General features: G+C 46.8%; 1 protein-coding gene across 2 annotated transcripts in view; it reads left to right on the plus strand.

Moving 5' to 3' along the window:
* NUAK1 (NUAK family kinase 1) overlaps positions 1-25,259 on the plus strand; it is a 73,703-nt gene that overhangs the window by 39,416 nt on the left and 9,028 nt on the right. For both annotated transcript variants that reach the window (XM_077914787.1, XM_077914786.1), the window contains exons 3-4: positions 13,546-13,697; positions 16,310-16,375. In XM_077914787.1, coding sequence (XP_077770913.1) covers positions 13,546-13,697; positions 16,310-16,375 — 218 coding nt within the window. The remainder of the gene's footprint in view (positions 1-13,545; positions 13,698-16,309; positions 16,376-25,259) is intronic.

Genomic DNA, 25,259 nt, shown 5'->3' on the forward strand with positions numbered 1-25,259 from the left:
TAGGGGCAGGGTGGTGGCAGCAGGGGTGGGGGATGCAGTCTGTGGTCTCTCTGCCAACCCCAGTGTGAAAAGGAACCTTCTTCCTGGCAGCTGATTGGTTGTGTGACTGGCCAATCAGGAGCCGTGGCCGGTGCAGCAACGCACAGATTCTGCTGAATGAAAAATCAGTGCTTAGGCATTGATCGGGCTGTGTGGACATCAGCCAAATGAATGGAACTGTGGAAGAACCTTCTGAGCATTTCTTCAGCCAGGACTTTGGTGGTTTAAAATACACACATGCACACATAGCAGCAGCAGCAGCAAAAGCAGCAACATGGCAAAGCAATGTATCTGACCCCCTGTGTTTAGGAACTTTGGGCCTTCCTGAAGGGAACACATGATCGTGGACTATACTATCCAGTGATACTGAAATACAAGTTCCAGAGGAAAAGCAATCCATTCATTCAAAAAAAAGTACAAATATTGAGTGTGTATTACATGCATGGCCCTATTCTAGGCACCAGGGGTACAGAGCAAGCAGGACAAGCCCTGGTCTCATGGGGCTGACATTCCATGAGTAGTCTGGTGACCTAGGTATTGAGCTGGTACCTGAGTGGAGCGGGAAGGGAGCCCCACAGAGACCTGGGCATTCCAGGCAAAGGCAACAGAATGTGTGAACAAAAGATGCTCAGAGGAGAGAAGGAGCTCATGCTGGCAGATGTGACAGAGGGTCTGTGAGGCTGAGGGAGCGAGGGAGTGGTGGAGAGAGGAGGTCAGGGAAGGCCAGGTTTTGACCACAGCAGGGCTGTGGATTTTGTACCAGGAATAGGGCAAAGCCACTGATTTTGAGGAAGAAAGTAGCTTTTATTTAGCTAGAAGTTACTGAGTTTTACCCTGTTTTAGGTTGTGTGCTTGTATTATCTCAGTTAATTCTTATGTTCTTGAAATGCAAACTGCTAATATCCCTCATTTATGGCCAAGTGATTTTGTCTGAGAGGCTAATAAGTACATCTTCCAGGGTTACACCAACTAATAAGTGGTGGGTCTGAGAACTGAACCTTGTCACTCTGAAGCTGGTGCCCCTAATATAAGCCAGGTCAGTTTGGTGGTGCAGCGATCCCTAATTGGGGGTGAGCATTATTCGGGACCCTGAGATACAGACAGGTGTCTGTATCTTGGTGTTCCCAGGGGTTGTTGTCTGAACTACGTGAGAGCATTAAAGGCCAGCTTCATGGGTATTTTAGAAAATATTTCTGCATCCATCTCAGGAAGAAGCTTGGAGCCCAAATCTAGTCAACTCAGAGATCAAGTGTTTTCTAAACTGCAGTCCATGGAAATGTAAGTTTTCTGTACATTATTCACAATACCCACAGGCTCACAAAATCTGCGGCTTTGCTGAATTAATGCTGCTGTTCACCAAATCTCAAAAATAATTCCTTTCAAATGTTTCTTCCTCAGACCAGACCCTGGGGTTACTCTCCTGTTGACCTAAGGGTGAAGGTGATTAACCCTCAAATTTGTCAACTCTGTGTAAACACAAACCATAACTGGTTTCTAATGCTAAGTAAATAAAAGAGGATAGACATGTACCTTCCAGTGTATGATACTAAGGGTAATAACGTAACTGGAGAGAGAAAAGGAAGAAAGAAATCTCTGACTCCATCTCTGAGATGGACCCCTGTTTCCAGTCAAAGGAATTCCATTCTCTCAGTAGGGTGGGAATTGACAATATGGAAAGAACAGCTGAAAAGGAAGTGCCCGCCAGAGCTTTCAACTTGGCTGCCTAGGATGGAAGAGATAAAAACAGTTTTTGCCTGAGGTTCTGATTTCAGGACCCAAGTGCAAACATCAAAGGCACGTTGTCTCGCCTTTGCTTCCCCTTGAAAGCCTAGGAGACCCAATCTGTAAAACCACGAGAATGTACATCTTGCCACACAACACTTTAGGGAAACTTAGCACCCCATCTGGTAATAGTCCCGCTAGGCCAGGCCAGGAATGAAAGGGGAGGGCGGAGGGGGTGGTAGTGAGTGAGGGAGATTCTCTTCCTGGCCCTGCAAGATGACATTGTTTCATCAGCCTTTACATTGCAATATGCTAGAACGGGCCAACCCTTTCATCATGTTCCCTGTGCTAGGGAAGGATGGTCTTGGCTTTCAGGAACAAAGTGGGAAGCCTACTGGACCTTGGTCACTTGGGATCTCTCACCTTTGGAAGAGTGTCTGAAACTTAAAAAAACCAAATAGAACAAGCAAATGTGCCTCCCTTGATAAGCATGTATATCTTGTGAGCTTTAAACCTGCTGCCTAGGAGAAGACATAAAAGAGTCTATATTCTAAAAAATTCTCTGAATTCCTACTATAAAGGCACTTTGGATGAGGTGTTTTTTTTTTTTTTTTTTTATTAGTTAAAAGGTCTTCCATCTTCCTAGAAGTATATGTTACATTGTGCTTTTTAAAGCTACCTAAGCCCCCTGAGAATTTGTTAGGTTTTTCTGGAAGGGCATATGGTTCTTGCCTGGTGGCGAAAATCACTGCTCTAAAAATCCACCCAGAGATGTAGAGGAGAAACCAAGAGACAGGGTCTGTGGGAGAGCCTGTAGGCTGTATTGTGAGCTGCAGGCTTGGATGACTGGTCATTCTACCTCCTGCCTTCTCCTCTCCCTGGTCAGGGGCAGTGGGGCTGGTGCAAGACATGTTCACAGGATAGAGCAGAGGTTCCAGAGTCGCAAAGTCTGGCTGCCCCTGCAAAGTGACCCCTTGAGAATGGCAGGACCCTGATTAACTAACTGCTCAACAATGCATGGGAGCCATGGTTCTCAGAAGGACCCTCAACCTGCGGCATCCGTGTTGCTTGGGGCCACCCTAGATCCTAGTGTGTAATACCCAGCCCTCTGGGTGACTCTGATGCACTCTCAAGTTTGAGAACCGTCATGTTAGAGAAACAGCTGCTCACTGGGTCAGAAACTAAGGCAGGGCTCGTGTCTAGCATCAGTTATTTGGAGATACCTACAGTTCTTCTTCTCAGATTCAAGTGCCCTAACCCAGCCTTCTATCCTGCAAGCAGATCCTGATTGAGGAAGGCTTTTTTGTTGTTGTTGTTAAATATAATTTTAATTACCTTATGATATTCCATTGAACGGATATACCATAACTAAGCAATTGTCTTTTTTTAATAATAAATTTATTTTTTATTGGTGTTCAATTTGCCAACATACAAAATAACACCCAGTGCTCATCCCGTCAAGTGCCCCTCTCAGTGCCCGTCACCCATTCACCCCCACCCCCCGCCCTCCTTCCCGAGGAAGGCTTTTTGAAGGCAGGGAATGGCTGAACTGATCTGACTGATAAGGCTTATGGTGCTTAATTCTACCCAGTGGTCCCACTGATTCGTTTGATCACTCATTGCTTTTATAAAAATGTAGCAAGTACTTAGATCCCTGGTACTATTCTAGTAGGGTGAGTAGGTGTTTTATTGTCCCAAGTAGGCTTCGATTTGAATGAGCCAGTTGCTCTTCCATGACCTTGGGCTAAGTGACTTAACCTGTCTGAGGCTCAGTTCTCTTACCTATAAAGTGAGACCAGCAGCTCACTACTTGCTAGATAAGGTTGTGAGGATTAAATCAGATAATGAATAAAATTGTTAAGCACAGTATCAATAAATAGTATTGATTATTCCTGATGGGATTATTCCTTTAGGGCTCTGAGAGGTCCTTAATGGCTGGATTATCACCTTTTGGGAGGTGTTAAAAGAGAAGGTTGAGGCCAGATTGCCTACATCGGTGAGCCTCAGGGCTGGACACACATTAACATCTTGTGGGACACAGGTAGAAAATGCTGATGCCGAGCCTTACCCCTAGAGACTCAGATTTAATTGGCCAGACTGAGAAATACAGACTTAATCCTGCAACCAAGAGGAAATGAGCCCCACTCTCAAAACTTGTCTTGGTCTGATCATTTGTCATTAGTGAATTCCAGAGAAGAATGTGTGTCTGGCCGTGATCACCCATGAGCAGTGAGTGATACTTTCAGGCTTGGGTTTACTTACTGTGCCATTCGGTTGCTGCCCTCATCAGGGACTCAGAACCCCATGAAACAGTTTGTTGAACTTGGCGAAGTGGTGTGTTATGCTTGTGTTTACTCTTTTGAACCCATGGCGAATCGCTGAGTATTTTAACACACTCCCTGTGCGGCCAAATCCACAAGTTCCACATGAAGGCTCTACAGGCTGGGCCCAGGGTAAGGACTCGCCCTGGTTTGTAACTCAGCACCAGCTCTCCCTTCACTTTTCATCACACGAATGGGCTCTTCAGCTGTGAATCTGTCCAGCCACGTTTCTAATGAGTTTCCTATTAAGTTAGCTGTTTGACCTTCAAGTGTATTATTTTCATTGTTTTCATTTGATTACACCCAAGTCGTTTTTCTAGAGGCTGGAGATTAGAAATAAAACAACTAAAAACCAGTGCTACTCCCTGGCTGTCCTGCCTCGCCCTCTCAGATTTCCTGGAATTCAATATTGTCTGGTGCTCAAATAATACTTGTACTTGAAGTTAATTTTTAAAGAAAAAAAAATGGAACTATGTTGTCGTATGATGTAGGATCTTTTGAACTGAAGTGTGATGGCTCTGTTAATTTGCCTCGGTGATGAACAGCGTGCATTGGGGAAGACTCGTGAGGCATGGAGGAGGCCCACTCCCCAGATGATTTGTGACAGTGGGTTCATCTGTCAGGGGTGGCTCTGAGGTTGGGATCCATACTTTGGAAAACCACTGGGGTCTGAGGAACAGGCCCTAATTATGAGAGCTAAGCTTGCCTTTACCTTAGGCTTGGCTGCAAGTCCTTTGATGTCCCTGAGTTTTAGTTTACTATTTCTCTGATCTCGCCCCTTCCTCTCATCCCTCAAGGGCACACATGTGATCTCAGGCACAGATTTTGCTAATACAGATCCTTAAGAATCCTGGATTTGATTCAGGCTTGACTTCTGCCTACTAACAACAGCCTAACACATATATGTATGCTGTGCCAATCTTCACGGTGAGGGTAGGTGGACTTCACCTTAACACATGAAGAAACTGAGGCTCAGATTGTTTAGGTAACTTGCCAAGGTCACTGAGCTGGGAAGTGGCAGAGCCTGGATTTGAACCCAGGTAGTCTGGCTCTGGGAGTCAGTCCCTTAACAACGACACTATGTTGCATAATGAGGTGGACCAGAATTTAGAGTGGACAGGATAGTCCTGAGCTGTACATGGTGGGTCGCGCAATGGCTAGAAGCGGAGGTGTGATAACCACAGGGCTGACTTCTCCACCCTAGCTGCTGGTAAGAATGGAATGAGCCATGGTGGCAAAGCCAGGAAGAGCCAGGCTATCTTCACAGAGGGTGAATTTCTACCACATTCATTGCTTGAGTTGGAGGAGCATGCTTTTTTCTTGGGAGTTCACTGTGTCAAGTATAAGAGCTTTAGCATTAGCCTCTGGTAGTTCTGAGGTGTTCTGACCAATTGTCAGTGCTCTCAGACTCAGAATTATGTGACTGTGTGTGTGAGACAAAAAGGCCCAGATGGACCAATAAAGAAAATGCTCAGGGAGACTGTGAGGTGTGACTGATGAGTATGTGGTGATGGTTGATGGAGCACATTGCCTCATAGCCCCGCTTGTTTCCATGGAAATACCTCAGGAATGGTTGTGGAAGGAGGATGGAATCCAATGGCTGCTCCAACATGGTGCCATTGATTCTGTCTCCCATGGAGCTCCTTCCTTTATCCTGGCCACATCCCCTGCCCTCCCAGGATTTATTAGGCCTCCAAATAGCACAGATGGTCTTAGCAGGAACGAATGGTCCTTGACAAGCCTTCTGCATCCCCTCTTCCATAGGTAGCTTGTATACTTTCTTATCATTTCTTCTGCCTTCTGTGGAGTCCACTGCTGGACTGGTTGGCTATGGTTCTCCTGGCACATGCCAGCCAACATCTAGAGAGAGTTTTGGTTTAAGAAAAGACAACTAGTGAACAAAAGAGCCTTTCACTGTCCAAACCAAGAAACACATTGATTCAACTTTGACCGACTCATTGACAGTGGGAGAGCTGCCAGCCCGCTGTAATTTCCTCACTCTCACTGCCATGAGCTTTCAGACTTAAGGGATCAGAAGACCATTTTGTGAAGCCATGAGCCCATGAAGTGCTTGAAATTTAGTTCTGGGGAGGAAACTCTTGAAGAATGGATCTTGTATTGATTAAAGGACCTAATGAGGTTGCAGACAGCTCTTGCACAAGAAAAGATCACTCATTTCCAAAATGAAAAAAAAAGCTACTTTTCATGAGGATCCTACAATTTTTGACAAAAGTGCACCCCTGACTTTGAGGAGTAGAGTGGTACACCTGTCAGAGGTTTCAGAAAAGCAGTAAAAATGCTGTCACGTGGGGAGACAATCTCATGGAAAGAGTGAACTAATTTAAGATAATAGAGTTGACTGAAGGCAAAGGCATGAGGACAATACTGATTGGTCCACTTTAGGCCCTTGGCCTTTTTGCTTGAAACCAACAAACTTATCTTCCTCTTCTGAGGTTACATGTAAACCAGACAGACGTCTTCCTTTTTTTGTAACCTGTTCTCCATGGAGCATCCTGTAAAGGGATTCCCATCCCCTTCCTTCCCAAGCCCATTTTCTTCCAAATGGTCTCTTGTATTTGGTTCTAGAATGGCTGGAGGATGGTTAAAATCCCAAGATCTCCTCACTCATCAGTGTTTCTCCCAGGACAGGGTGTTGTTTGGTAATAGCCATTTGCTCAAGTTATGCAAGTTGTGTTATTCACCCTGGGGGCAGCAGGAGGGAGTCTTTAGGAGTTGGGTAATTAGCACGGTTGTGAAAGCCAGACAATCAGAAGGCAGAGCTGGACTGTCAAACTGAACATCTGATGAAATTCAGAATTAATTTGGAGAAGTAGCTGTTGCTATGGTAACCAATCCCCACTCTCCCTTGAAATGGAAAATAAACAGAAAACAAGAGAAATCATTCAAGTTGATGTCTGGGAAGAAGGTGTCTCTGTGGGACAGTAGAAGAAAATGGACAGAATTTGGATATTAGTCGATGCAGAAACAATGGTAAAACCATCTCATGAGAGCAAAAACCAAGGTATTTTAGGTGGTTCAGTTCCATGCTTGTTTTTCTAGGAACTTTCTCAGGCATGTGGTTATCTCACCGATTTTTCTCTCTGATCATCTAGGTACTTAAAAGTCTGTATCATACAGGTTAGTACTGATTTATTTTGTAAGCGCACTACTAGTTGTATCCAGCTATGTTGCAATGCCTCCAGGACAAAGACTGTGCTTTAGGTTGCATTTGTATCCCCTTTAACACAAAGCAGAACATGCTCCAGATTGATAGAAAAGCACTTTCAGAAAAAGCAGTGATGGTGGTCACTAAAGAGACTTGAGTATTACCTGAGGAAAGTAACTGGATGATGGAGGAAGGTGGTGGGAAGAACAGAAGCTTTTGAGCCACAAACATTTGGGATCAAATCCTTATTAGCTAACTGCCCAACAGAAATGCCTACTGATGAGCATCGAAAGACATGTGCAAGAATATTTACAGCTGCATTATTCATAATGACCATCACCTGGAAACAACCCAAATATCCATCAACAGTAGAATGGATACAGCCTTGATACCTTCATTCAATGGAGTACTCTACAGCAATGGAAGTGAACAGTCTTCCATTATATGGAACAGACTTGGATTATTCTTACAGTGTTGAGCTAATGAAGCCAGACACAAAAGAATACATACTGCAAAATTCCATTTTTAAAAAATGGGCAGAATTTTGGTATTGACTTTATATATTGACTATGATATTGATTTTAATAGTTATATTCATGGTATTGACTTATAGTCACCATGTTCATGGTATTGGCATACAGGCATCATGTTCATGGTATTGGCTCATAGTCATCATATTCATGGTATTGACTTACAGTCACCATGTTCATGCTATTGGCTTACAGTTGTCATGTTCGTGGTATTGGCTCATAGTCATCATATTCATGGTATTGACTTACAGTCACCATGTTCATACTATTGGCTTACAGTTGTCATGTTCGTGGTATTGGCTCATAGTCGTCATATTCATGGTATTGACTTACAGTCACCATGTTCATACTATTGGCTTACAGTTGTCATGTTTGAGGTATTGGCTCATAGTTGTCATATTCATGGTATTGACTTATAGTCACCATGTTCATGGTATTGGCATATATATATATATATATATATATCCTCAGGGAGATGGTTAGTGAAAGAAAGGGGACCCAGGGGAGATAGGCCTTGCTGGGTGCTGTCCATGTTGTTTCTCTGTCTGAGTCCTGGTTCCCTATTTATGAAGGAGGGGTACTGCTAATACCTATCTCACGGGATTGTTAGGATTAAATGTGACAATCCATGGCATGCAGTAATTGTTCAATAAATATTATCTATTTTTACCACAAAAAAGCTTTCTGAGGAAGGAGAGCTGGCAGAAGGCTCTCAGGAAGAAAGGGGCGCTGCTATTTCACAGGCCAGGATCCTGGGTGCTGCCTTAGCCTTTGTCCCATCTACTTACTGTTCTTGGCATGTTCAGGAACATCTGACTCCCTCCCTGCAGAGCTCCTTGTGGGCAGCTATGGTCCACAAGGCCTCGATGGCTTGTTCCTAGGCTGCCTCTCCTTTCTTGTCTCTTAATCCCTAATACCTGCCAGCTGCTGGTGGTTCTACTCCTGTTTCTGCCCTTACTCATGCTGCTCCCTCTGCCTGGCCTGCCTTCCCCATTCTTAACCCAGTAACATCTTCTCTCAGTATCCCCAGTGCCAGTCCCAGAGCGAGTACTTTATAAAAGTGTATTGTTGTACTTCAAGCCTGGATCTGCAGCAAATGGACATGGCCCTAGTGCTGTGGGCTGACTCCTGCTGAGCTAAGTTTCTATTCAGGGTTCTGATTTTCCTGGTAGGCCTGGCATGTCAAGGGCCATAGTTTTCCTTACCATTCTGGAGCCACCGGGCTTCTGGGTAAAACTGTCTGGCCAAGAGACACAGGCTTTCATTTTTCAGAAAGGAAACCCTTCCCAACTGGTGGAAAATAAGCTTTTGCTTAGTGACTAATAACATAAACACAGACAAGATTTCTGGGCTTATAAATAACCAGTTGTAAAAATGCCCAAGGGAAGTGGCCCTTTTTGCCAGAAGAATGGCCGAGAGTGTTCCTATCACCTCGCTGATAGTGACCTTAACGTGGGCAAGGAGCCTTGGGCCAAGAGTGCAGAAGATGGTCATTCTTCAGGACAAATTCCCAAGGCCTTGCTCTTATACATTAGAAATCCTGGGCTATTCTGGAAAAAGAATGGTTGATCCCTAGGGCCCTTTCTGCTCGAAAATTTTATGATTCTGTGGCAGCCACTACATGTTTTATTTTTTTTTAATTTATATATATATTTTAGATGTACCAGTGTTTCTCAAAAGTAGGCATTCTTTTTTTTTTTAAGATTTATTTATGTGTTTTTGTGAGAGAGTGTACATGTGAGGCAGGTGGGGAGGGGTTAGAGGGAGAGGGAGAGAGAGCAAGAAACCCAAGCAGACTCCGTGCTGAGCACAGAGCCTGGCTTAATCCCACGACCCAGAGATCACCACCCAAGCTGAAGCTAGAGTCAGACACTTAATTGACTGAGCCACCCAAGCGCGCCAGCCACAACATGTTTTAGTGATGGCAGCAGGGAGAGAAAAGGCTTAGGGTTCTGTTTTGCAGGAGCTAGCTAAGAGGCAGGTGCCACCCCAAGGGAGCAAGACCCATGAGCTCACTGAGTGCCCTGCATTTGATTGATGAGGGGACCTAGGTTCAGGGAGTTCATGTATATGTAAAATGGGGTTGTGGCTAGGAGTGGCATGTGCACTCAGACTACAGGCCTAGGCCTGGCTCTGCCTCAGACTCACTCTGTGGCTATGGCAGTTACTAACCTGGCTGTACTCTGATTTTTCTCATGTGTACGATGAGGATTCTCATAGGACCAAAGCCCTATGACATAATTCATGCAAAATACTTATTAATAAGCTCAGTGCTTTGCCTGCACCTAGTAGACCTTTGGTAAGTGCCGCTGTTATCAGAAAGGACTAGAAGCTTCATATGTAACACCATGGGGCCTCCTTGATGAATTACTGATGTACCAAGTATAGAACAGCTATTTGCATTTAGTTAATCTAGGGTTACAATCGGGGCCTGTGAGAGGGGTAAGCGTGGTGTCCCGGAGCCCTGCCTGGCCACTTGGACAGTTCTCTCACCTGGCTACACACAATTCCCACCTGTAACAGTAACGGGCCGATTTTATAACTTGGATACCATCTCATTCACCCGTCGTTTACCACATTGGCTCCTCCTTCGTTCCTCTGGAGGTCAGTAGATATGTTGCTATGGCCAAATCAATCTACAAAACTCAGAGTCAAAGAAGCCAGACACCCCCCCCCCCCCCCCCCCCCCGCCCAAGGGCAATCAGGTGTTAGTATTTTCCAAAATATGTTGCCTACACTCAATCACAGAGTGCTTTTTTCCTCCAGAATATCTTTCAAGACTAGTGCTCCATGGCACATGCATCTAGAACTGTTCCCCAGCCCCCTCTAAAAACAGAAAGTCAGCTGAGGAGTGAGAGAGAAAGGCAGGAAAAGCAGCGAGGATGTGCACAGAGCAAGGGGTGCATAGGGATGTCAGACAGGAGGACCGAGGTAGGCCTCGCTGTGGAGTGAAATATTTGGTGCAGTGAGCAGTGTTGAAATGAATCATCTTATCCCTGCTTGATATCAGGTGGGCCAGCTGGAAAGGGTGGAATCCTGTCATCGAAACAAGTCCTTTTGTCTGCAGAAAGTGGGCTATACTTTCTGATAGTCACTGATGGGACCAGTGACTTTGGCCTCCTTTGGGGACACAGCAGACTCTCAGGGGATTTTAGGCTTCTTGTTTATTTCCCTGTCAGAGTACTTTTCCTCTTTCTTCCTTCCCCACTTTTTAAAATTAGAAGGCCCACTGCCCTCTCCAGGGCCGTTACTCCATCATTTCTGGAGCACAGGCCACACATTCCGAGGCAGCTTTTCCAGTTTCCAGAGTTGATTGTTAATGAAAAGGGCGCAACAGGCTGAAATCCGGCAGGAGCCAATGCTGCAGGGTACACCGAGGCCAGCAGACACGGGAGCAGCCAATTTTATCTGGCTGTTCTCCTTCCTCCTCCACCCTGCCCTCCTCCTTCCCCCTTCATTTTATCAGAGAGGTTTGGCTGGACTTGAAGGAGCCAAGAAGGAACTGGAGGGGTTTGAGCTTCTAACAGCCAGTGACAAGGTGTGGGAGGGCAGAGGACCCAGGCCTGGGGCATGTTCTAGTTCAATTCCGTTCTCATTGAGTATGTCTAGGAGTCTGGCTCAGTGCTAAGGCCCTGGGGTCCAATAATATCAATGGTGACAATAATAGCTAATATCACCGAGTACATGCTGTGAGTGTAGTCCTTGTTCTAAGCATTTAACATACCCAATATCAATAAACACTCCCAACAGTTCTAAGAAGTACTTGCTAGTATTATTTACATTTTACAGTTGACTAAACTGAGGCACAGAAAGGGCAAGCAACTCCCCCAGAGTCACACAGCAAGTAAGAGGCTGTGCTGAACCAGAAATCCTACTTAGGAGTGTCTGATTCTAAAACCAGACTTTTTATATCTAAAAGTCCAGGCAGAGGAAATGGGTATGTAAACCAGCAAATAAATCCATGCAGTTTGAAAATACTGTGATAAAAGTATTGAAGAGCACAGTGAGGGGCAGAGGGAGGCAAAACAGAAACCATATTTGAGTTCAATCTTGATGGATGGGTTGGAGTTTCCTGGGCAGGTAAGGCAAGAAGAAATAAAGACAGAGGTAAGGTGGGAAACAGCTGTGTGTGTGTGTGTGTGTGTGTGTGTGTGAGAGAGAGAGAGAGAGAGAGAGAGAGAGAGAGACCATATGGTCCAGCATTGGTGGACATCAGAGGCCTGATGGGGAATGGTACAAGCTGATGAGATGGAGGGTCATAGGCAGGGGTCCTTCAGGAAGGGTCTTGGGTACCCTACATAGGTTTTTATACCATGTCCCTTGGGAGTGATGGATTTCAAGACAATTATTATTTATGCTGTTTTTGCTCAACGGGCATCTATGTGAAAGCCCAAAGTAGGAATCAGATAGCAGTGTAGTGGCGGCTTTGATGGAGGTGGTGCTGAGGATCTGTGCTCTGTGGCCTCCCCTATCCTGCCCCTATGGGCATGTGCCCAGTGCTTCCTCCCAAGGACACAGTCGAGCAGAGTGTGAACATCACCACTGGAATATCAGAGTTGGGGAGAGAAACGCATTTATAAGCATTTGGAAAACAATTTCCATGGAGGTGTGGGGGTTGAGTGGGAAGGGGCTGTGGCAGGGGACCCAGCTTGGGGTGTTTGCAGTGGTCCTGGCAAGACCAGGCTGTGGCATCATGGGTCCCCATCCTCACCGGAAGCCAGAGGTGAGCTCCGTCCATTCCGTCTGGCAGCTCAGCCAAACTGTGTAAGTCTCTTTAACTTCTCCAGGCCTCTGTGTCCGAATTTTCAAGTGGTAAAATTACCCATATCTCCCTGAAAGTTTGTTGTAAGATTTAAATGAGTCAGTACATGTCAGGTACTCAAAACCTTACAGGAGCCTGGCGCATAGTAAGGGTTAATGTAAATCATTCACTGCAATCGCCCGCAATGCACTTAGGAAGTTCTGGGTTCGCTCATTTGATAATTGTGCCTCTGTCAGTGGTCTGAGTGCTGAGCCCTCACTTACATTCTAGTCGGGGAGACTGACTGACTAAATACACAGAATACACAGGGCTAGGAAGGGCACAGGATCACATGGGACCTGCTAGACCACATTTGGAATGTTGGGTTTTATTTCGGGTGAGATGGAAAGTCTAGAAGGTTTTGACCAAATACAAGTTCAGCCGCCCACTTTGGGTTCAGAGTAGCTTATGAGGTCCGAGGTCCAGGTAGGTAGTCTGTATGGAGAGGTTAATAGAAGGCAGGTAGGGCAGCCCGGGTGGCTCAGCGGTTTAGAGACCCAGGATTGAGTCCCATGTCGGGCTCCCTGCATGGAGCCTGCTTCTCCCTCTGCCTGTGTCTCTGCCCCTCTCTCTCTCTCTCTCTCTGTGTGTCTCATGAATAAATAAATAAAATCTTAAAAAAAAAATAGAAGGCAGGTGTTCTCACCCATGGTCCTGTCTATAGGGGGCTGCCCCGGTGGGCGGGGCCAGGCTGTTCTGGTGGGCGGGGCTTCTCAGGTGGGCAGGGCCTAGCAGAACCATCCTGGTGATGTGTGGGGCCCTCAGAAAAGAAAGGCACTTTTCCCCTCAGGGTGCAGAGGTGTGTCCAGTGACAATAGCGGTGATGTCATCATCCACCTGGTCCTCCTGACCCACAGCTCTTGGCCCCTGCTCAGTGACATCTCCGCTGTCCTCTCTCGCACCCTCTGTAGTCATAAGTGAGCTCTGGATAAACAGGGTGTTTGTGTGTTGCTGTTCCCCCCACAGTGTTTGAGAACAAAGATAAGATTGTGATCATCATGGAGTACGCAAGCAAGGGGGAGCTGTACGATTACATCAGCGAGCGGAGACGCCTCAGCGAGAGGGAGACCAGACACTTCTTCCGGCAGATTGTCTCCGCTGTGCACTATTGTCACAAGGTACGGCGAGCCCTGCCAGAGCTTTGGTCACTAACGGTTTTGATGGTGCCACGTGATTCTTTTCATAGTATACAGGTGCTGTCCGTTCATGTCGTGTGCATGGAGAATTTATGAAATAGAAAATCACCATCACTTATAATTCCAGAATCCAGGCATGACCTGTGATGGACATTTTTGTTCGTTTCTTTCCCATCTTCTTCCTCCCACTCCTAATTTATTTTTTTAAATTTGGATTTCTTATTTTGAATAGTTTTAGATGTACAGCAAAGTTTCTAAGATAGTACAGAGAGTTCCCATATGCCCCTCACTCACTGTATCCTAACAGGAACAGCTTACATTGCTGTAGTATGTTTTTCGAAACTGAGACACCAACATTTGGGCACTGTTATTAACAAAACTCCAGATTTTATTTAGATTTCCCCTGTTTCTCCACCAATGACCCTTCTCTATTTCAGGATCCACAGTACCTCAGTGCATGTATTTTTACATTTGTGCCTTGCCTTTTCACTTAGTATTTTAATCAGAACATGCTTCTGTGTTACTAAAAATTCTAAAATTTCTCCGTAAAATTCTCTGTACTAAAAATTCTCTGTAATTATTGTGATTGTTGGACACTAAGGCTGGTTCCTATTTCTGTTTAATATATATGGTGATCCACATCTTTATATATTAACCTTTTCCTCTCATTTGAATGATTGACTGAGGGAAATTCCAGAAGTGGAGTTACTGGTTGTGAACTTTCCTATGCTCTTGGTATCTTTCCTTGCATAGGTTATATCCACATAGGTTACATACCTACACATACATTTTATTGCAACACACCTAACACGATGTGCTCATAATAGAGCCTGATAGGCTGCCCTTTGTCTCTGGAAAAGGAAATGAAGTACACTGGTAATTCCAAGACGTATTTCAGCCATCATTGTCATTAATCATGTTAGTCATGATTCCCATTGTACTTGTACTTTCCCTCAGAATGGTCACACCTGGAAGTGTCTTTCACTTTGAGTGACTTGAATCCCACATAGCATCCAAAATAGAGTCAGCTTCTTCATTCAATGGTTGCAGCCTGGAGTCTCCTGGTTTGTTAAATATTCTGATTAATTGAGAGTGGCTCCGTAAGTTACTGGAAGATATTCAAATCTAAAATCCTTAATCCATGAGAACACTTTTGGAGTTACCTTTGCGGGCTCAAAAGGCACTGATTACTTAGGTCAATGCAGTATTTTGTACCTTATCATCAGGCATCAGCGTAAAGTACTACAGATCATATTTTCATTATTTGAGGTGTGTGAATACTTGAGATTTTGTATGAGCAAGGCTTTAGCAGATTCATTCCATCTTACTCTGAAAACTAGGAATGTAATAACATAAACTAAAAACTGCCCCCAATCTTTAAAACTAGAAGGAATTGGGGATCTTAGATTCTATATCTTTCTTCTGGGAGCCTTGGTTTGTGTCTTTCTGAATTCAAAAACATCCTTGAAGGTTTGCGTTAGAAAAAGAGTAGCAGAAATAGAGCTTTCATTTCTTCAGCCGGTGCTTTTGGAGATAGTAGGAATTGTCACATGGAAAGGAAAACAAACAATAAAGCACCAACTATAAACACGCAGATTCTGAACTAAAAATCTTGATTGAAAGACAGGGATGTTCTAACCAGTTGGTTTGCTTAAAAGAGCAGCTTCTGTTGCAAATGTTCTTTATGTGGAATGATAAGAAAACTTACTCCCTGCTGTTTGCGCAGCTCAATGTGGCTGGTTCTTTGGGTTCTACCCCTGTCCATGTCCAACCCCCACCTCCCCCGCTGCAAAGATCACTGGGTTTTATAAAGAATGGTGCACACCAGTTGTTCCTGTGGTATAGACCTCACAGCCTGTTGGTTCATGACTCCTTTTCAGCCTCAGCAGCAGGCTGCTGGCCTGTCAGTGCAGGTCAGCTCCCAGATTTGCTGGAGTTTGCTTGAATGGACAGGTCACAGGGGTCGGCAGCCACCGGCTGGGGTCAGCCCAGTGGCTAGGTCTCTTTGGCCCCTTCCACCTTCCTCCCCCCCCCCCCCCCCCCCCCGGGAGTCCAGCTGAGCAGAGAAGGACTTGCAGAACCTTCCCTTCCAGCTAGCCGCTCAGCAAATGCCCATGGGGCTTCTTGTTACCTTCTGGACAGATCTGGATTAACTTCATGGGTCTGAATAATAGATTGAGTGAGCCTTGCAGGGGACAGTCAGGCAGACAGACAAGCGAGGCCTATGAGCCCCACATTCTGAATCTCCAGCAGAGAAATCTGCTTCTTCCCTGGGAAGCACAGCTCACAGACAGACATTGTTTGCCGCCGCCTGCGACTCTAGTGCGTTCACACAGTGGAATTACATTCCGACAAAGAATCCCCCTGCTGTTTTACAGGCTCTGGGGGAGAATGGATTCCAGTCATTTTTCCCTCAACCACACAGCAAGTGACTAATGCTCCCCTGTCGCTGGTCGCTGGCTGGCAGGGAGCTTCATGACAGTGACAGAAGCCCTGAAGGATGGAGGCAGAGACCACCGGGCTGGCACATTTCTTTAATCTGTCAGATACTTCCCTTTGCTCACCCTCCCGCTCCTTCTGTCTTCTCATTTCAGAATGGTGTGGTCCACCGGGATCTGAAGCTGGAAAACATCCTGCTGGATGACAACTGCAATATTAAGGTAAAGCTCTGGCCTGGTTGATGGATGCACAGGGCCTGGGGGACCGCAGCTGGGGGCCAGGGGGGAGGGAGGCATGCTGCAGGAGCCTCGGGCTGCCAGTCATGTGGCCACGTCCTGCCCTGGCAGGCAGTGCAGGGAGTCACCCCAGTTTAGGTCCAACACATAAGTTTTACCAGTGTTGATCGACCTCCAGTTACGTGCTGGACATCGATCTTCACGCTGGCATAAAAAGGTGATTAAAATACTGTCCTCAGGAAGCCTGGAGTCTACAATGATCACCAGAAAAATACTTAACAACAATAACATACTGCCTGTATAGTTCATGTCACGTCTGCCTGGTATCACTTACATTGAACCCTCACCACCCTGTGAGGTGGGCACTGTTATTTGCATCATTCTGCAGATAGGGAAAGCCAGGCACAGAGAAGTTAAGTAACCAACCCGAGGTAACACAACGGTAAGTAGTGGACTTGGGGTTTGAGCCCCTGTGTGTCTGAGTTGCCAGCAGGGCCCCAGGTTGGGTTAAGAGTTGGAGCCTTCTCCCTGCCACTCTTCTGTCACTGCCATGCCATGCCTCGTACTTCTCCCCCAGCCCTCCTGTCCCCCAAACCAGCCGTGGAACTGGGAGGCTGACTCTGGTGGCCTGAGCTGCTGGGAAGGAGCATGCCATCCAGTGACGGGCTTTACTTCCATACAGTGTTTTTGCTGGCTGCCGCTGGAGTTGAAGCAAGCTCTCCTGGCCCTCAGGGTTCAAGTGCCTCCTGCGGAGTGCTCTGAATGTCCTTTTGATCACGTCTGCAAAATAAGCAAATACGGTTTCAAAATAAACGGAGCTCGCCGCATGGGTTTCATTATGAAATGGCCTCAGTCCTCCCGACACCGGGGGATCCCTCTAATTGGCCGCTGGTGACGTGAGCACTTCATCCTTGGTCCCCAGACAAAGCATGGGAATGACCTCTCACTGTCCCCTTTTCTGGTTGCTGTGGTCCTCGGTGGGGGTGCAGCATAGGGACTGCCTCCTTGCTTGGCGTTCCCATTCTGTTTGCAGATCATGGCACAACCGTGAATTACCAGTGTCCTTTGAGAGGATCCTTGAAGTCATGTCAGGATGACCTCACGTTTTTGCCAGTAGTTGACCGTGGCTGTTTATTTCTGTGTTAGGCCATAAGATGAGGAGGAAACAATTGGTCAAAGTGGTTCTTTCCAGAATCAGGAAGGAGGATCTCAAAGTTTCTCCCTTTCTGGATTATTCTAGCGGAAGCACTGGCTGTGCAGTCAGAAAATCCCCTCCTGTGTGGCTTTCCAGCTGCTTGCCTTTGGGAAAGCATCTTCATCTTGTTTCTGTGACTATAAATCAGGGGTAACAGTGATGCGCACAGGCTTGTTTTCAGGACTAAGATACCTCGTGTTTAGCTTCATACACTGCTGAGCACTGTGCAGTGAGTCAAGAGCGGTGGCTTTGGAGCTGGGTAGCCTGCAGTTTGAATTTGAATGACGACCCTGTCCCTGACTAATGGCAGCATTTTGGAAAAATTATTCCCCTGACCTTCAGTTTTCCTGCCTGTCCGGTAGAGATGCTGGTTCTGCCTCTGGGGGTTGTTGTCTCTTTGTTCATTCTTTTCAGCGAGCGTTTCCTGAGCAGTTACTGTGTGCCGTGCCCCGTGCCTGGGGAGTCAAGGCAAACAGGAGGATTTTAGACAATACCGGGAGCACTTAGCGCTCAACTCTTAGCATCCAAGGCGCCTGCGCACATAGTTGGTCATCGGAGAGGACACTGAATTAGGGAGTCAGCTGCTGTGCAGGTGCCTGGGCCCTAGAGAGTGGTGGCCAGGCCCTGGCTAGAGAACTGGGTTCTGGTGTGAGGGGCACATTTCTAAGGGTTTGTGTCATCCACCCTGGTAACTTTCTCTGCAGATTCTTCCTGCCACCTGCCCCCGGAGCTCTCAGAATGAAATGTAGTCTTTACAAGGCCTGGAATGTGAGCCTCTGGCCTGGGATTGGGTTCTGTGGGACAGTGTGACCTCTTGGTCCCCTGATGTAGTCCCAGAAGTGATAAGGCACATAGCTTCCTATGGAGTCATAGAATTTCCCAATGGAGGAGAAGAATAGTTAGAATTCTGAAAGCAATTGTGCTGGGAACAATGGGGCAGGAGCCTGGGGGAATGGCTCGTTTGCATGAGCAATGGAACTGTGGTGTTGGGCTTGTAGCTCCCGGGACTCACACTTTGATCTGCACTCCCACCCACTGTATAGGTAAATAGCAGACACGCAGAACATTATAAAGATTGAACTTTCCATCACACTTTTTTCTCTCCTTGTCTTCTCCTTAAGAATCTCTCCTCCTGGCATTTCCTGGGGTGAAAAGCAGGCGCACAAGCCCACACACACCCGAACAGAAACCAAACCTTTCCCTTCCCCGACACATTCTTCCTTCTGCTTGTTCAGGATGCTGCTAGGATCTAAGAATCCTAGAGCGTAAAAAACATTGAGGGTCATCTTCGAACGCCCTTGTTTGAATGATGAAGGCCCAATAGGTCTAGGTGACGTGCCCAAGATCACACGCGGTAAATCAGTGTGGGCTTCCTATGTCTCCGTTTCCTTGGAGTGTGGCCCAGTGCTCGCCACACAGTAGGTCCCCTTAAATTGTTTGGGTTTGGGGTGAAGGGATGACAGCCAGGATAAGAACTCCCATGACTGACTTCTGGACAAATTCTCTTTCATCATCTCACATGCACTTCCAACAGTTTTTAAAAATGCATTTCAGCTGATGTTGATTTATCTTCCGACTGTATCTGCCGCGCTCTTCCTGACTCAGCATTTTGCTGGAAACATATTTAGAAAGGGCACTGGTGGCAAAGGCAGCAGACACATGGCCACATGCTGGGCTCCATATCCAGAAAAGCGCATGGCATTAGCATCTGACCCTGGGAGAGAAAGCTGAGGGATTATGAGCAGCCAGGTCCCTCTTGGAGCCCCCTCTGGTGCCTCCCTAGGTACCTGTGATTCCATCTTCCGTATCCCAAGGGTGGGGGGCTTTTGCCCAGGAAGGCTATAAAAATGCTACTGGTTTAAACTTGTCACATGTCACTGTGTGAGCCATGGAGCTCGTTCCTCCCCTCTTCTCTGCCTGATGTTGATTTGCAAAGAGCACATCTGGCATTGGAAATTATTTATCTGGGCAGCGCGAGAGGGCGTGGCTTCTAAAAATATTCACATAGTCTGCTGGCAGAAAAAATGAGAGCAATGTGCTTCTTTGGGTTGCATTCCGTACTTCGGAGAAGCCTGCTAAAGCCTCTGTGGAGTAAGCCTATGTCTACTAAAATAGACACCCAGCATAGCATTAATTTGCAATTAATAAAAATGGGCCAGATTCACATCCCACTCTCTGGGAGAATGGAATGCCGGCAATTCCCATAGAAGGGTCCTGTAAAATTGTCTAACAATAAGAAGAGGTCCAAACACTAGGGTCAGCTCGCCTCCTCAAAGAGGGCTGGGAATTTGGTGAGCTCCCAGGGCTCAGAGTAGAGGGGCATAGGGGAAATGGCCTGTCGCCCCTGATGACAATGGAAATGCTGCTGCTGCGGACAAGAAAAGAAGCTTTGAATGCCCAGGGCTAAGATGAGCTAGAAATCTCTGAGGCTTAACAAGGCCAAATGGGGCGGCTTGAGGATATGGCCTCTGGGCTTTGATTATATGAATGTGAGAACTCTGCATTCGTGCATTAGTTAATCCATTGGTTTGTTTGTTCATCCATTTATGGTTGTGTGTGTGTATACGTGAGTATCCTCTGCACGCCTGCTCTCACTTGTCTATTTCTGCACCTATGCAGCCCGGTCTCCTGAGGGCAGTACCTACTGGGCTACGGACGTTTACTAAGTTCCCACTGTGCATCTGGCCCTGTGCTGGATGCTGAGACTTAACAGCGAACCAGACGGCCAGGTGCTTGTCCTCTGGAACTCGGAATCTCACGGTTGTGGTGCTGGCAGTAACAAGGAACCAGGAAAGGGATACAGAGGTGAATGCAGAAGACAAGGTGCCTGCCCTGGTGGACTTTGAATTCCAGTTGGGGACACAAGCAGCAAACAAATAAATACAGAACATAATTGTCTGGTGGTGAAGACAATCCATGCAGAGTGAGGATGGAGGGAGGCTGCAGGTGCCGTTTTAGCCAGGGTGGTCAGAGAAAGACAACTTGTGTAGGACTCAGTCCTCAAACCCATGGAGCTCTCTCTGGCTTTGTGGCTTTTGCACACATGGTTCCCTGTGCTTGGTGCACTCTTCCCACTGCTCTTCGCCTGGCCCTCCTTTCAGTCTCAGCTTGACTGCTTCTTCTTCCAGGAAGCCTTCACTGATCCTCCTTTCTTGGCGGGGCCAGTGGCCCTGCTATGTGCCTCATAGTGCCCTGTGTTATGTGTTCTGGAAGCGGTGGGTCTGTTAGCTATAAATGGACCAACAATGCCTTTGCTGAGGCAGTGGTGATTGAACTAGGTTTTGAAGGATGGGTGGGAGTTTGATAGAAATGTGCTGACAGCCTTCTACAGGGAAGGAGCAGCAAGCACGGGAATAGGACACGGAGGCAAAAAGGAAGTAACCCTCACTGAGCCTCTGCAGACAGCCTGAGCCCCATGCGGACCTTCTCCATGCCTTCTACCATTTGGCTCTCAGAATTTCCCCACTGCGGTGGGTCTGATTATCCCCATTTTATGGATGGGGAGGTTCCCGCAGCTAATATTAGCAACAGGCCTGGCTGCAAACCTAAGGCCATTCGACTAAGAAGGCCAGGTGTCTTATCAATTCTACCCTCTACCCCTACCATCCACATTTGCCCCAAACCTAAGAGAACATCACACAAGGACACTTTTTTGGTTCTTGCTTCAGTCTAAGCTGTAGGCAGCTTGTAGACAGCTGTTCCTGGAAGGGACTCTCCAAGTGCTGATGGTGGCTGATGGCCAGGCGGCTTGGGCCGCAGTGGCCAGAGCACCCACATAGGGATGCCTGTGTCGAATGTGTGGTGAGTCGTGACGGATTGCTCGTTAGCATCCCCTGAGAGGCTGCATTTTGGAGGTGCCCTCAGTTAAGAGCTTCCCCAGATTGTTCGGGGCGGTCATTTCCCAGCTGGTGCTAAAGCTGCTGGTCTGTCACCACCTAAGTTCAGTGCTGGTAAGAGATAGGGCTGGGATTTGAACCCAAGCCCTCAAACCGGCATCCTTTACTTGTCCCGTTGTGCAGGGCAGCCTCTCACTCTGGGCATGCCTATTCCAGAAGTGGGAGATGATAATTTCCCTGGGCTTTGGTGGGCATTGGCTCTTAACAGACAATTGTTCAGCAGACCAATTGCCGGCTGTGCCATGACTGCTGTACTCTAGAGTTGCCAGGACTAGGACTATTTCAAGGGCTTTTTGTGCCTGTTCTTTGGTCCCCACACAGCTTCCTGAAGTGGGTTCTATTATTATTCCCACTTGGCAGATGGGGAGACTGAGTCACTTACAGAGCCTGCCCATCACCCAGGAGGGCCGGGTCCAAGGCTAGCCCCCGGTCTTCCAATCTGTTCAGTCCATGGCACTTCCTCTCAGACACTGCAAATGACCATCAGCCCATCGCTTATATTATCGACCTCATCAGTATTTTCAGCGTTTACCCACCAGTAAGCAGGTACTTCCTTTTTCATCGGCGAACTCACAGTGATTATCCACAGAGATCTGAGGTTAACCCCCCCACCCACCCCCTCCCCGCCCCTTGCAGGTACCTCGTGTAAGTGCACCTGTGGAGTATTTACCCTTTCGCACCTGCCTGGCTTCACTCAGCTCAGCGTCTTCATGGTGCATGGAGGTTGCAGTGAGGCTGTTTATAAATGTAGATAATCACTTCCTACCTCATCTTTCTAACTCTGAATTTTATCCAGCGGGGCACGCCTCTAGAACAGCTTGGTGATGACAAAAAACTCCCCCAAATTAAGGACCTGAATGTTGGCTTCTCCCATTCCTTTCCAGAGCCCAAGCTATGTGGGATACCAGCCCAGCATGGGGACATGATTTTGAGCCTGTACAGGGCAGGTAGACAACCCCATCACCAGCAAAAATGCAGAGTAGTTGTCTTTCTGAAGAGGTTACCCATGTGTCAGCAAAGTACAATTTTAATTGTTATTTTTGTTTTGTTATCACTGTTTCCCAAAATTTCAGCTTTTTCAATTTTTTTTTCTTTCACTGTTTTCTTGGCTTTTGCCTTTGGCCTCATATCTTTTACTTAATATTTTTATGTAGTTCAGTTTCCTTCTGTAAAGTCTATTTATTTGAGAAAGAAGCCTGAAGTAATTACCTGAAATGGAAAATCAGTGTTGCTTTAAGTATCGTGAAAGTTGATAAAGCTACTATACGGATTTAAGGGTGGGAAGCAAATATATCTTGAGGCCCAACTCTGTGCCAATGACGGTTGTAAGCATTTGACATACTTCTCATCATTTACTTTTTGCAGCAACACTGTGGAGGTCACTGCTGTTCTTACTTCCACTTTACAGATAAGAAACTGAGGTTTTGAGAAGTTTTATAACCAGTGGCCATTTCCGCTCTTATAGTCGATAGAATTTCCATAGGGTGTGAAATCTAAGAGCTGCAGCTCCAGTGTAGGTGGTTCAAGGTTTGAGAACTGTGATGCGTGCGTGCATGTGTGCGAGTGTGTGTGTGTGTTGATTAATATTTCTTTTCCGTTGAAGTGCCAAGAACACGGACTAATCTACATTTCTATTAATCTTCTGTCAGCTGCAATGACAGTTTTACTGGGAGAGGCTGATAAACATCAGTCTGTGGGGATGGGAGTGGGCCTTAACATAAACACACTTCTCAGGCCGGCTGCACGGAGAGCGAGGGCGCCCAGACGGGGAGCACTCCGCTGTGTGTGCGTGTGTGCATGCAGGGATCTGCACGCTGTGGCGGTAGATCCGCATGCGCGCGTGAGTGTGTGTGTGTCTGTGTGTGTGTGTGTGTGTGTGTGTGTGTGTGTGTGTATTTGGAAGCCGCAGACATCGAGGGGTGGGAAGGGGATTATTTTCCTCGGGACGCACACTGTGCAGTGTCTGGGCGTCGCCTTGGCTGCGGTTGCCGAGGATGAAGCCCTGGGACTTCGGGACATGCTCTGGGGCTGTGGCCGTTCCCTTCCTTTTCTGATGGACAGGGCACACTTCATAAGCTTCCAACCAACTTCCTGCAAGCGAATGAGAGGCCTTGATAAGAAAGTGGAATTCAGGGCAATTAAATGCAATCTGAGTCCAGAGAATGCGTTTTCTGAGGGCGGTTATACACCAGCTGCTTTCAATGGCATTCCATTCATTCATTCAGGGGCGACTTTTTAGAAAATAGGCTTATTCTGGGGCTGCATTCAAAACAGAGCCTCAGCGCCATTGGGGCTGGGCTGCACTCTGGGCATGTGAATCGCTCAGCCGCAAATGGAAATCAGCTTGGGGAATGGCAGAAGCCCGGTGGCTCGGAAGGCTGGAGGGAAGCTTGCAGGTCACCTGGGGCAGTGCTGTGTGCCCGGTGCACGGGAGCTTTGCAGGCCCGGCCTTACATGGCCTTACATAGCCGCCTCCTAGTCCGCTCTCCTGACATGCGTCACCACATCTCCCTAAACCTCACTTTCCTGATCGGCTTAAAACATTGTGGCAAAATAGCCGTAACATGAAATTTGCCCTCCTAACCATTTTTAGCTGTACAGTTCAGTGGCTTGAAGTACACTCGCTTTGTTGTGTAAATGGGCTTTAGGTGGGGTTAGATTAGAGAGGGTGAAGTGCTCAGAACAGTGCCTAGTACTTGGAGGTGGTTCAGTAAAGACGTGGTGACTAAGTTTCTTCTTCTTCTGTATTTTCTCTTTCTTTCTTTTTCTTCCTTCCTTCCTTCCTTCCTTTCTTTCTTTCTTTCTTTCTTTCTTTCTTTCTTTCTTTCTTTCTTTCTTTCTTTCTTTCTTTCTTTCTTTCTTCTTCATGAGAGACACACACAGAGAGAGGCAGAGACACAGGCAGAGGGAGAAGCAGGTTCCATGCAGGGAGCCCAACGTGGGACTCAATCCCAGGTCTCTAGGATCACACCCTAGGCCGAAGGCGGCGCTAAACTGCTGAGCCACCGGGGCTGCCCTTCTTCTGCATTTTCTATTAACCGTCTTGTGCTTTTCAAAGTATTTGCCTATTTACGTGAAAAGTATTGGGGGGGCAGGTGCTAAGCAGTGGATGACACAAAGATGAGGGAAAATGTGGCACATGCCACTTGCCTCACGGGACTCAGAGTCTAATGGGCAAGGAGAATTTATTATTTATGTATACATGTATGTATATATACGTGTATATATGTTTATATATTCTATATATGTGTATATGGACATATATAACATATATATGTGATGTGTATATATGTGATTATATATATTTATGTGCACACATACACAGGGAAGAGTGCTGCCATGAAGGACAAGGAGTAAAATGCTTCAAGAAACCAGGAGACAGAGGAGTGATTCCAAGGGATATGCAGCATAAGAGAAGCAGAGTTAGGTAGAACATTTGTGTGGAATTTGAAGACTTAAAGGTTTACATTCATGGTCTCATCTTGATTAATTGATTGATTGATTGATTCTCCATCCTCCCTCACAATAATCCTGCGATCCAGAACAGGAAAAGATCCTGGGTTTCCATTTTCTGGTGGCTATGCTGAGGCTCAGAGTAGCTAAGGGGCCTGCTCCCTGTCACATAGATGGCTAGTAGCAGAGTTTGGGCTGGTATATGGTGACTCAGAATCCAGGACTCTGGGTCCACTTCCTCTAGGGTCATGCACTGGCAAACTAGAGTTCTGGTTAGAGTGGGGGTGGATGAAAAGGTAGGCGGTATCATTGGCACTGCTCAGGG

This window comes from Canis aureus, chromosome 11 (genome assembly GCF_053574225.1).
Source record: "Canis aureus isolate CA01 chromosome 11, VMU_Caureus_v.1.0, whole genome shotgun sequence".
Classification (NCBI taxonomy): domain Eukaryota; kingdom Metazoa; phylum Chordata; class Mammalia; order Carnivora; family Canidae; genus Canis; species Canis aureus.